A 12,199-nucleotide genomic window follows, 5' to 3' on the forward strand; every position below is an offset into this window, starting at 1 on the left:
GGTGGCCACTGCCATCAGCCCCGTCCCCTCCCGGGGAGAGGCACCAAACGGGGCCGTTCAGCCCCAGAGAACGACCCCAGGGCGATTTTCCACCATCAGCGGGTCCATGTCCCCGCGTTTCCCCGAGCCAGGCGCGGTGCCGGGGCCGCTTTGATGGATGTCCAAGGAGGAGAGGTGAGGCCTGGCCCAGCTGGTTTTATCTGCAGGAGCATCTGAGCGCGGCTCTCCGAGGCACGGGCTGGCTGAGCTTTACATAACAGAGAGTGAAAAGCAGTTTTGGGTTTCGTGTTTCCCGTAAGCTGCAGCGAGGCAGAAAGCAGAGAGTGAACCCGGAGCAGAGAGGAATGAAAAAAAAATAAATAATAATAAATAATAATAATAATAAAAAAAATTAAGCCAAAAAAAACCCCAAAACTCGAGGCAGAGTGGGCTGTGCTGAAGCTCCCAAAAAGTTGTCTGGGGGTGATTTAAGTCCCTTAAACCCCTCCCTGAGCGGGGCTGGTGCCTGTTAGTGCTCATTTGGGCTCTGCCTCGGCGGGGTGGGTTTTTTTAGCTTTGTGCTAATTGCTTCCCAATTACTTTGAGGTTCTTCACATGTTCCTGAAGACACTGGGATTGACACTCCCAGCTCTTTGATCCCAGCTACAAAGGGGTCATTTTAGGGGAAAGAACAAGTGTCCAAAAACAGAGGCAGCAGCGCAGAGAGAAAAAGGGAGCGGGTTCTGAGGTAAAAAACAGCCTTAAAACTGGAGCTGGTGGAAGGTTTCTGGAGAATCCAGAGCTGGATAATTTAGATAAATGGGAGCTGACAGGGATTTGCTATAAATTTGTCCTATCTCACCGCTGACATTTTTATCTGTGCTGCCTCTCCCCCAACCCTGGAGCTGCTTTGATGCACAAAATGCATTAAAAAGGTTTAAAAACTGTTAATAACAACCCCCCCCTATTTCAATGAAAACAATCTGTGTAGGAATATCTTGTCAGGGTGGATAGTCTGTATCCATTGGGGACAGCTGTCCTTGGGAATTTTGGGGAAGGACAAGGTTTGTATCTCTTTGTGCGGAGCCAGCACGGCCTTGGGAGGGGAAACAAGGTTTTCTTTTGGAATTATCACTGGAATCACAAGGTTTTGCTGCAGGAGCTGCTCAGGGGTCCCTGGGCTCCAGGAATTCCCAGATCCCATTGGGATTGGGAGATCCCGTGGATCCTGGTTCTCCTCACAAGAATTGTAAATTCTGCAGCGTGATGCTGCTGGTGCTGCCTGCCCAAATCCTCCTCCTCCTGCTTTTTGGGGATTGGGACGCTGCTCCCACTCCCTTCCCACCCTTGGAGGGGCTCAGCATTCCCAGCAGGAATATTTGAGCTTTGCAGAGGGGGCAGGAGAACGGGAGCTGTGCTTGCAGGGCGCAGGGTGAGATCAAACCAAACCTTTTTTCTCTCCGGAGCTCCACTCCTTCCTTTTATCCACAACACAAATTTCCCCCACCATGGAAACTCTGCTCTTCTCCTCTTTCAGAGCCCCACTCTTGACAAGTTTTCCTGGGCAACTTGAAAACTTTATTTTATTTTATTTTTTAATGGAAAGGAGCGAGGCGGGGGGAGAAAATAAAGAGCTGCCCGTGGCGAGTCTCCGGTGACTCCTTGTCGGTGTCAGGCACTTTGCAGCCCGTCCCGTGGCCGTGTCCTGGCATTTCTCAGCGGCTGCTGGCGGGGCTGGTGGCTGGAGATAGCCGTAAACAGCTCTGAGATCACAGGGGAAGGCTGGGGGAGCCACTTTGTGCGCGGCGTCGATAAGGCCACAGGAAAAGCCATTAGAGCGCGGCGGTGTCGGTGACCCGCGATAACCGCGCTGTCCTACGTGCCGATGGAGCCTGGCCAGCTCGGGAACACGGGGAATTGTCTTTGAACCCCCCCTGAGCCGCTTCCCCCCGCCACAAAGAGCCAGGAGAAGCGCTGGGCTGCCATCAAAGAGGAGAAATCGGCGCTGGTTGTGCGCTGATACGATGGCAGGGGTGGAAATGTTCCGCGCGGAAAGCAGACGTGGAGAGGGGGGAAAGAGCCCACCCTGAGCCAGGGAGGTTTTCCTGTAAATCCTCGTCACCTGAGGGGAGGGAGAGCAGCAGGGCGGTCCCAGGGCTGGCACGGTCGTGGGGAATGTCCTGGGAGTTGGGATTTAGGGCTGCCTCCATCCCGGTCCCCTCAATCCCGTCCTGCTCTCGGTGGCCAGCTCTGTCTGCCCTGAGCAGGGAAATCCATGGAATCTGCGGTTCATGGGATCGTTCCCTGGGGAGGGACCTCCAGGGGGTTCTGGTCTGACCTGGAATGAGGGATGGGATACTGAAAAGGAATTCCTGCCTGGGCTGCAATTCCCAAATTTCCTCCGGCTGCCCCTGGATCCCTGGCAGTGCCCAAGGCCAGGGTGGACACTGGGGCTGGATCCAGCTGGGATCCTGGCAGCTGTCCCTGCCCATGGATGGAGCTGGATGAGCCTCAGGTCCCGTCCCACCCAAACATTTCCACGATTCCATGGAAGCAGCTCTGAGATCAGCCCAGGCTGGTCAGGGCTTTATCCAGTCTTGTGTTGAAAACCTCCAAGAATCCAGAATATCTCTGGGAACTTGTCCTGCCCTGTCCTTGTCCCCTCTACCGGCCCTGCTGGGGCACCTCCAGTGCTGGGGCAGCTCTGGAGAGCCCTGGAGGGGCTGGAGCGTGGCCAGGGAAGGGAACAGAGCTGGGAAGGGGCTGGAGAATTCCTGAGGGAGATGGGAAGGGGCTGGAGAATTCCTGAGGGAGCTGGGAAGGGGCTCAGGCTGGAGCAAAGGAGGCTCAGGGGAATTTCTGGCTCTGCACAAGTCCCTGGCAGGAGGGGACAGCCGGGGGGGATTTGGGATCTGCTCGCAGGGAACAGGGACAGGAGGAGAGGGAACGGCCTCAGGGCAGCTCAGGGTGGATATTTGGAATATTCCTGTATGGAAAGGGAGCTCAGGCCTTGGAAGTGCCCAGGGAGGTTTGGAATTCCCATTCCTGGGGAGATTCCAGAGCCCCTGGATGTGGCCCTCGGGGACAGGGGCAGCGCTGGCCCTGGCAGGGCTGGGGGAGTATTCAGACCCGATGATCTCAAAGGTCTTTTCCAACCTTAAAAATTCCACAGTTCTGTGACTTTTCCCTCAGTTTGGGATCACTGAGGAGTTCCTGGGGGTTGCCCTGTGGCTCCTGTGGGTCACTGCCACCGGAGTGGAGCCAGGGCGAGTCCCAGGACAGATCCCACTTGTCACCAGCTCCATTTGGGATGCGACTCCCCGATCCCGACCCTCTGGAATTGACCACCCCAGTGATCATTTATTTATCCAGCTGTCCCTCATCCCTGCAGGGATATCCACCTTTAGGGTTGGGAATATTGTGGAAAAGCACATTAAATCCTGGCTGAGGTCAGGGACACCCTCTGCTTTCCCTGGATCCCCAAATCCTGCTGTGCCAGCACATCCTGGCCATAATTCCTGCTTAAATCTGTCCTGGTTTTCCCCACTCCCTTTCTCCTCCATTCTCCTGGAATTCCATCACAGGAGGACTCAGCTCAGGGCTTGAAAGTTCTGGAATTCCTCCCATCATTTTTTTCAGCCTTTACTGCCACATTCAGCTTCCCCCACGCCTTTCCAAGGTCATTTTTGTGAGGAATTTTAGCCACCCTGGAGCTGCTGGGTGCAGGGAGCTCCAAGGCCATCCGGGGATTTTGTTGGGAACGTTCACCTTGTTCAGGGTCCAGCTGAACCACCCTGGATTCCAGCATTGTGCAGGCGTGGGAAGGCTCTTCCCAAGATTTGCGGTTTCCGGGCTTTGGGGCTCAGGAGGGTCCCAGGAATGTTTGGAAAACGCCTCAGCTGCCCCGGAGGACTCTGCCATGGTGTCCAGAAGGGAGATATCTCAAAAACAACAAGTGATAGGGGTGGAAGTGAAGTGATTGGGAAGGAATTTCCCTGGAGAACGTTGGTGTTCCAAGGTGAAACTCGGTTTAGCACAAAGGGAAATGGTGAATTCCCACTCCTTTCCCATCCTCTGGTTATGGATTCAAACTGTAATGGAATGGTTTGCCTTGGAAAGGACCTTGAATCCCACGTAATCCCAATGGCAGGGGCACCTAATTCAGACTGGAACAGCTCATGGGAATCGTGGTCCAAGTCTAAATTTGTTGGATTTGGAATTAAATCAGGGATCTCCGAGCCTTTTCCGTGTAAATTTTGTGGATCTCCAAGGCTGGAGGCTGCCCAGCCTCTGGGTGCTCCAACATCTCACCACCCTCTGCGGAATTTGTTTTCCCCCTTTCATTAATTTTAATTCCTCCTCCTGCATTTTGTCCCATGCTCAGGTTTGCTGTGATTTTCCAAGGGGATCCTGGAATCTGGGATTGGATGTGCTTCCTCAGCCTTCTCCCTCCTCTCCTTCCCCAGCTGTCCCAGTCCTGCTGGGCTGATGCTGATATTCCACATTTAGGGCTTATTTTGGCTCCTAAAGACAAACTAAAATCTCTCTCTGTGCCACTTCTTGGGGACATTTAAAGACTCAAATCCAACCCTGGGGAGCAGTTCCAGTTTTTCCTGATTATCCCTGGAATTGGAGGTGTTGCCCGTGCTGGCATTGGCTGCAGCTGTGGGAATCATGGAAAAACGGAGGGAGATGGAGGCAGCGCTGGGAGAGCTGTGTCCCTGCGGCTGGGGGCAGAGGATGTGTGAGAGGGAACTCTGGGATTGCGAGGAGAGGCTTTGGATGGTAAAACCATGGAATTGTCGAGGTTGGAAAAGCCCTCTGAGGTCACCCAGTGCAGCCTCTCCAGGGCCACCACGTCCCCAAGTGCCACATCCAAGGGCTGTGAAATCCTCCAGGGACGGGGACTCCACCCCTGCCAGGGCTGGAAAACCCTTTCCATGAGGAATTTTCCCTGATTTCCAACCTCCTCTGGCACAGCTTGAGGCTGTTCCTATTGTTCTCTGGGAGCAGATCCCAAATCCTCCCCGGCTGTCCCCTCCTGCCAGGGACTTGTGCAGAGCCAGAAATTCCCCTGAGCCTCCTTTGCTCCAGCCTGAGCCCTCCTTGGGCTCAGCTCAGCTGAGCTCAGCCTATCCCCGAACCTCCCTCCGTGAACAAACCCCGGGGGATTCTCCTGCACAGCCCAGAAACTCCAGGCTGTATTTCCCTTTTTCTGGGGGGCGTTTGTGGGGGGCTCTGGAGCTGTAAATTCCCACCCCAGCTCCATCCCTCCCCGGCAGGGCTCGGAGCCCAGCTGCAGCCGCTGCTTTCCTGCTCTTTATGTTTCCCATCCTAAAGCCCTATAAGCACCGGGAGCTGGGAAATGATTCCCATCCTGTTTGCAATAAATCCCTGGTTTTATGAAGGCTCCCGAAGCAGCCTGGACACGAATTCTCCACGTGTTTACAAATATTTGCGCAGGAAAAAGGGGCGAGCAGCGTCCAGGACGGGCTTCTGACGCATATTCCCCCTGTTTCAGTCCTTTGTTCAGGAAAACCTGGAAGCCAGGCTGGGTCTGCACAATGAACAGTTCCGGGAGCGGCGGGAACGGGAGAAGCTCCCACAAAAAAATGGGATTTTGGGGCTGTGTCGTGTGGAAGGGGACGGGAAAGCTCCGAAATGGCTGTACACAAAATTTGGGGTGTTCCCAAGGGCGGTGGTGCCCTCGGAGAGGCTTTTCCTTGGATCCTTTGGAATCCACGGGGTTTGGCGGGGGAGAAAAGGAACTCTTTTATGGTTTGGAGGTGGGAGCTGGAGGTCTGGGGGGCTTGTGATCTTCGGGTTTCACCTTTTTGTGGGGGTTTAATCGTCTCCTCGCAGCCCACAGGGGCCGCGTGGGGAGCAGGGGTTTGGCTCTTCCCCGTCTCTCCCCGGCCGTGGTTGTGGTGTGGGATTGAAACCCCACGGAATCCTTCAGGATACGAACTTGTTGGGAAAACCAGAGGCTTGAAAAGCTGCTCCTGTTGCATCTTGTCATGGTTTCAGGTATTAACCAAAGGACAAGGGCGGATCTGTGTAAGAACTCTTTATTGGGATGCTCCAGGACGTGTTTTCCACAGGTGTTGGGTGGGAAGGTTCACCCTAGTTTTGTTTCTAGACCCGGGAAGCGCTCAGAGCCAGGTTGGGTGGGGCTTGGAGAAGCTTTGGATGATGGAAGGTGTCCATGCCCATGGCAGGGGGTGGAACTGGGTGCTCTTCGAGGTTCCTTCCAACCCAAGCCATTCCAGAAGCTCCATAGGGAAGGGGATCCCACTCCTCACGGCACCACGGGCAAAGGGAACCCCTGGAGATCGCCGTGTCCAGCTCCCCGTGGAGCTACAGGGGGCTCTCGGGTCCGTGTCCCGTCGGGATGGAGCTCCACAGCTCCTCTGGGCAGCCTGTCCCGGTGCTGGATCATCCTCCCCGGGGTTTTCCTGGGAATTTCCTTGGCAATTCCTGTGTTTCAGTTTGTCCTGAGCAGGGTCTGGCTCTGCCTTCTCAGCTCCCCCCTTCGGTGCCTGTCCAAGAAGGTTCCTCAGGGCGGTGGGGGCGGCCAGGGAGGGGCTGGACGTGGCCCTGGTGGTTTGGTCCGGTCGGACTCGATGATCTCAGCCAACTTTTCCACCCTAATCATTCCCGTGCTCCTGGGGCTCGCAGCATCCATCCAGCTCCTCCTGCAGCTCCTCCTGCAGCTCGGCCATGGCCTCGTCCCTGCTGGCCAAGGTTCCGTCCAGCCACTCCAGGACCCGCTGGTGCCTGGAGATCAACCCCAGCTGCCTCAGCCCGGCCTCGGTCAGCCGGCTCACCCTGGCCCTGCCGGGGGCCGGCTCCGTGCTGTCCCTGGTGGTCTGGGTGTCCTGGGTGCTGGGCACGCTGCGGCTGGTGCCCGGAGCCCTGCTCTGGACCGAGGTGGAGGGTGCTGCTGGCGTGGGGGACGCTGGCCGGTGGCCGGTGCCGGGGTCACGGGCGGGCGCCGGCGCCTCCTGGGCCGGCCTGGCGGGGGGCACGGCCACCTGCAGGGGACAGAGGGGCAGTGAGGGTGGCCCTGGCTGCTGTCACAGCTCCTGGCCTGGGGAAGGTGCTCGGTGCCATCTCCAGGGGTGTCCCAGGGCGCTGTGGTGGCTCCCGGTGTCCCACCCGGGCTGGGTGGCCCTGGCAGCCTCATCCCATGGGGGGACTGGCCCTGGCTGCCCTGAGTCCCACCTGCACCTGTGTCCCACCTGTACCTGTGTCCCACCTGTACCTGTGTCCCACCTGTGGTTTGTTCCCTGTATCCCACCTGATTCCTTGTGTCCCACCTGCAGTTCCCTGTGTCCCACCTGTAATTCCCTGTGTCCCACGGGCAGGCAGGAGGAGCCATGGGAAGCATTCCTTGGCCCATCCCATGGATTCCATCCCATCCCATCCCATCCCATGGATCCCATCCCATCCCATGGATCCCATCCCATCTGTGTGTCCTGTCCCATCCCTTTCCTCACCTGCCCCCTTCTCCGGGAGTTCGGCTGTGCTTTCTTGGGCTGGGATTTGGGATTTGCCTTCTCTGCCATCTCTGTGATCCCGAGCCTCAGAGGGCTGGGGGGGTCCTGGGGGGATCCTGGGAAGTGCGGGAGGGGCGTTCCTGGCAGTGTCCCCGTGGTTCTGGGGTCACAAAGGGCTCTGGGCACGGCCCCGTGTCACAAAGGGCCCTGGGACACCCCGACAACCACGGCACTGTCTGCATCCAGCTGGAGCTGCCTGGAGCTGCCTGGGGTTAGCTGGAACTGCTTGGAATTGGTTGGAATTGGTTGGAAATGGTTGGAATTGGTTGGAAATGGTTGGAATTGGTTGGAAATGGTTGGAAATGGTTGGAAATGGTTGGAAATGGTTGGGATTAGCTGGAATCGGTTGGAAATGGTTGGAATTGGTTGGAAAGGTTTGGAGCTGGCTCAGGGGCAGCCACAGCTGCTCTGGGCACCCTGTGCCAGGGTCTCCCCACCCTCCCAGGCAGGAATTCCTTGCCAAGATCCCAGCCCAATCTCCCCTTTCCCAGTGGAAGCCATTCCCTGGCTCCTGTCCCTGCAGCCCTTGGCCCCAGTCCCTCTCCAGCTCTCCTGGAGCCCCTGCAGGGACTCTCAGCATTCCCTGCATTTTGCCCTTCTCCAGGGGAACATTCCCAGCTCTCCCAGCCTGGCTCCAGAGCAGAGGGGCTCCAGCCCTGCAGCAGCTCCGGGGCCTCCTCTGGACTCTCTCCAGCAGCTCCACGTCCTCCTGCTCTTGGCCCCGGGGCTGGGGCAGCTCTGCAGGTGGGGCCTGACCTGAGGGGCTCCGGGACACAATTCCCACCTTTCCTTTGGGATCAGCCCAGCCTGGGCCATTCCAGCCTCATCCATCCCAAATCCTCCTCCCAGGGCTGTTCCCAATCCCTTCCCTCCCCATCCAGCCGGGATTGGTGCTGGCACTGCCCTGACCCTGGTGCCAGACCTTCCACTTGGTTTTTTGCCCTTCCAGATGAATTTCCCACTCTCCCACCTGTCCCACCTGTCCGGGTTCTCCGGATGCCCCATCCCTTCCCAGGTCCTCTCATCCCATGGCCCTTCCCTGCCAACATCCACAATGTGCTTTCCACTCCTCTGAGTGTGACCTGTGGGACTCGGTGGCCTCCTCAGCATTCCCTTCATCTGGAATTTTCTGTTTGGATCAGTTTTTATGGATGATTGCCTCAGGAAGGGGCACGACCCAAGCTGGAAAAGGGCTGCCAGGACCGGGGGTGCAGCTCCTGCTGGATGTGCTCAGAACAGGAGGTTTATTTACAAGTTGATCCTGTTTTAATTTCTCCCTGCTCGCCCTGCTCCTGCCAGGAGAGAACACAACAATAAAGATGCAAATGTGATTTTTCCAACCCAAACATTTCACGGCGGAGCTGTGGGAGCGAGCTGAGGCTCCTGGCCGGGACGGGGATCCAGGCAGAGGGAAAACAAAGGGCTCTGACCTCACCTCATCTCACAGAAACTTCCCCATTTTGGGATCTTTTTGGCTCTCTGGGAGCCCAAACCCCGGAGCACTGTGGAAAACGGGCAGGATTTGGTGCAGGTTGTGTTCCCATTCCCAACATTTCCCTTCCTCCTCCCTCTGGACCTGCCCTTCATCCTCCTCAAGGACTCATCCTGCTTTTCCCCTAATTGGAGGTTATTTTTTTCCCCTCCCATGGATGGGAGCCCCGACGAGAGCTGATAACTCTGGGGGTCGGATCCTTCCTTTCCAGGCTCCTGAGCGATTCCCAGCGCTCCCTCCCTTCCTTCCCGGAGCCCGCACACGGAGCTTTCCCCACCAGCAGCGTCCTCCAGGGCTTTTCCTCACGCTGGCCTCGCGTGGAAGACCCTGTGGGGCTCGTCCTGAATCTGTTTGTTTCCCTGGCAGCTCGTTCCTGATAAAGTTTTAATGGATTTTAAATTTATCATGAAACAGGCCCAGGGCCGGCATCCGGCTCCGCTGGTTTTTACACCGGAAAGTGTCGGGCTGGGATTTTCCTTGGGGAGAGGTGGAGGAGAGAGGCACATCCAGGTGTGTTCAGCCTGGGAGGGACCAAAATCCCAGCCCGGGAACGTTCGGTGCTGCTGCCGGGGATAACGAGGAAATCCCTGTGGACATCATCGCTCTGTGACTTCTCCAAAGCCTGGCTCCGGCAGGGGAGGGAGAGGGTTGGGGTGGGAACGGCTCCGTGGAGTTTTCCAGATGGAAAACACAGGCTACTTGTTCAGTTTAGGTCAGCTGGAGTTATGGGAAACAGATGATGGCCGCTGCCGGGCCGGGCTCTGACAGATCCCCCATTGTTGAGCGCCGGGATCCTCCGGAGCGGTGCCGGGCGCGGGGCTCGGCCAGCCCGGCCTCGCCCCTGGAGCTGCAGATCCAGGGATTTGGTTCATTGGATTGCACTGAGGGAAAGGCTGGGTGAAAAACATGGGGGGTTTCTGCTCCAGGGATTCAATCCGGGCTCCCGGGAATGCTTGGGGGATGTTCCCGGTGAGCACCTTGGATCCTGCGTGGGGAAGGTGTTTGTGAGCAGTGCTGGAGTCATGGAAGTGGGAAGGGATCTTAAATCCCATCCCTGTCCCATTCCATGGGCAGGGACAGCTCCCGTTATCCCAGCTGGATCCAATCCCAATGTCCAGCCTGGCCTTGGGCATTCCCAGGGATCCAGGGGCAGCCGGAGGAAATCTGGGAATTGCAGAATCCCAGGCAGGAATTCCTTGCCAAGATCCCAGCCCAATCTCCCCTTTCCCAGTGGAAGCCATTCCCTGGCTCCTGTCCCTGCAGCCCTTGGCCCCAGTCCCTCTCCAGCTCTCCTGGAGCCCCTGCAGGTTGCTGTAACCCTTCTGAGGTCAGTGCCCCTTCCCTTGGGAATCTCCTCGCCTCTGGAATGCAGGGGCCTGATCCTGGGTAACTCCAAGTGGGATAAATCAGGGGCTGAGCTTTTCTTCCCTTGCAGCATCTGGAAGATTCCACCTTTCCCGGGCAGCCCAGGAGCTCCTTGCCCTTTCCTGGGGTGGATTTTGGGCCCAGCTCATTCCCCTGGGAGCAGGGAGGGGCAGGTGGATCTGGGAATGCTCAGGGTGCCGGGAAGTTTTCAGCAGGAATGGAGGAGATGTGGAAAAGCCCCTTTGTGGCAGCAGAAGGGCTCTGGCTCTGTCCTTGGAGCTGCTCCATTTGGGAAGGGCCGGATCCTGGTCCTGCTCATCGCTCCGGATACACCCGCTGTCTCCTGATGGATTGTGTCAGCTGAAAACAAAATCCAAGCCCTGGAAAATCGGGAAAAGGAGCGGATCTTGGGCTGTGTGGGGAAGCTCCACTGGCTGCTGCCCCTCACGGATAACCTGCGGGCTCTGGATCCTGGGAGCAGCTTTGTTCCTGTGCTTCTCCAGCCCTCCGGAGCAGCAGCGCCTGCGAGAGCCGGAGCCATCACCCCAGAGAGGTTGAATGTCCCTCTGGGCTGGCCCAGCCCTGTGCCCAGCGCTTCCCAAGGAATTCCTCCCTCCAGCTCTTCCAGAGGGAACGTTGGGACATCCCAAAAGGCTCCTGAGGGAAATCTCAGGGAGGATTGGAGCTGTTCTGTTCCTGCTGGATGAACAAACCTCTTTAGACTCCCAGGAAATCGGGGTGAGGGATCCAAACTTGATGATTCAAGGCTGGCCACGTGTCCGGTGTTGATCCAAGCAAATGAATGGATGAAGGGATGGGAAATCCATCTTGGATTTGGGCTGGATCGAGGAAAAGCTCTCCTGGCTGAGCAGAGGAGCAGAAGAAACAACCCGGACTGAACCCCTGCACTGCCCTCCTTAAATGAGCTGAGCAGCACCAAGGACACGGAATTTCCCTCCTGGCATTCCAGGAAAAACACATCTCCATTCCCATTGGAATCTCCGAAATGGGATTGAAGTGGAATTTGCATCTCGGGTTGCTCGGAAGATTTGCTGTGGCTGAGCTTCCCTCAGCCTGAAAATCCCTGAAATTCCCTGGATTTGGATGTTTCCCTTGCAGCTGGGATTCCGGAGTTTGGCCGGGATTGGGACAGACCAGATCAGAAAATAGGGAATGGTGCCAGTCTGCGCTCCCAGGGAACAGGGACAGGACGAGGGGAGCAGCCTCAGGCTGTGCCAGAGGAGCTTTAGTTTGGATATTGGGAAGAATTTCTCCATGGAAAGGGCGGTCAGGCCCTGGAAGTGCCCATTCCTGGAGGGATTTAAAGTCCATGTGGATGTGGCACCTGGGGACAGGGGACAGTGGTGGCCTTGGCGGTGCTGGGAGTGGTTGGAGTCGATGATCTCAGGAGGTTTTTCCAACCTCAGTAATTCCATGATTCCAGAAGAGGCTGGGATTGGATTTGGCCAGCAGAGTCTCCTGCTCCAGGGTGTTCCCTGTGCCCTGAGGAAGAGGAGCATTCCCATCTGCTCCTCCAGCAGGGTTCTGGTGTGTCCAGGAGTTCTGCATTTCCTTGGAGAGCTTCTCTCCTTGTTCCTTCCCAACAAATCCTGGAGCTCCTGGATCTGCTGTGTCTCCTCCCAGCTGTGCTTTCAAAAGTGGAAAACCCTTTCTCCTGGAAGCTCTTCCTTGCTTTTTCCAGAGGTTACATTCTTGGCAGGGAAGGAAACTTGGAGGGGACAACTGCTGTCCCTTCTCCCCTTCCAGATTCCCTGGAATCTGTGAGGTTTTGGAAAAATGGGAA

At 56.9% G+C, this 12,199-nt stretch overlaps 1 protein-coding gene across 1 annotated transcript in view; it reads left to right on the plus strand.

Moving 5' to 3' along the window:
- Positions 1 to 12,199, plus strand: part of LOC107202758 (exocyst complex component 6B) — a 302,495-nt gene that overhangs the window by 151,842 nt on the left and 138,454 nt on the right. Inside the window, 2 exon segments of the mRNA XM_033513902.1 lie at positions 5,501 to 5,725; positions 6,658 to 7,033. Coding sequence (XP_033369793.1) covers positions 5,501 to 5,725; positions 6,658 to 7,033 — 601 coding nt within the window.

The sequence above is a fragment of the Parus major genome, chromosome 4, assembly GCF_001522545.3.
Source record: "Parus major isolate Abel chromosome 4, Parus_major1.1, whole genome shotgun sequence".
In the NCBI taxonomy this organism is placed as follows: domain Eukaryota; kingdom Metazoa; phylum Chordata; class Aves; order Passeriformes; family Paridae; genus Parus; species Parus major.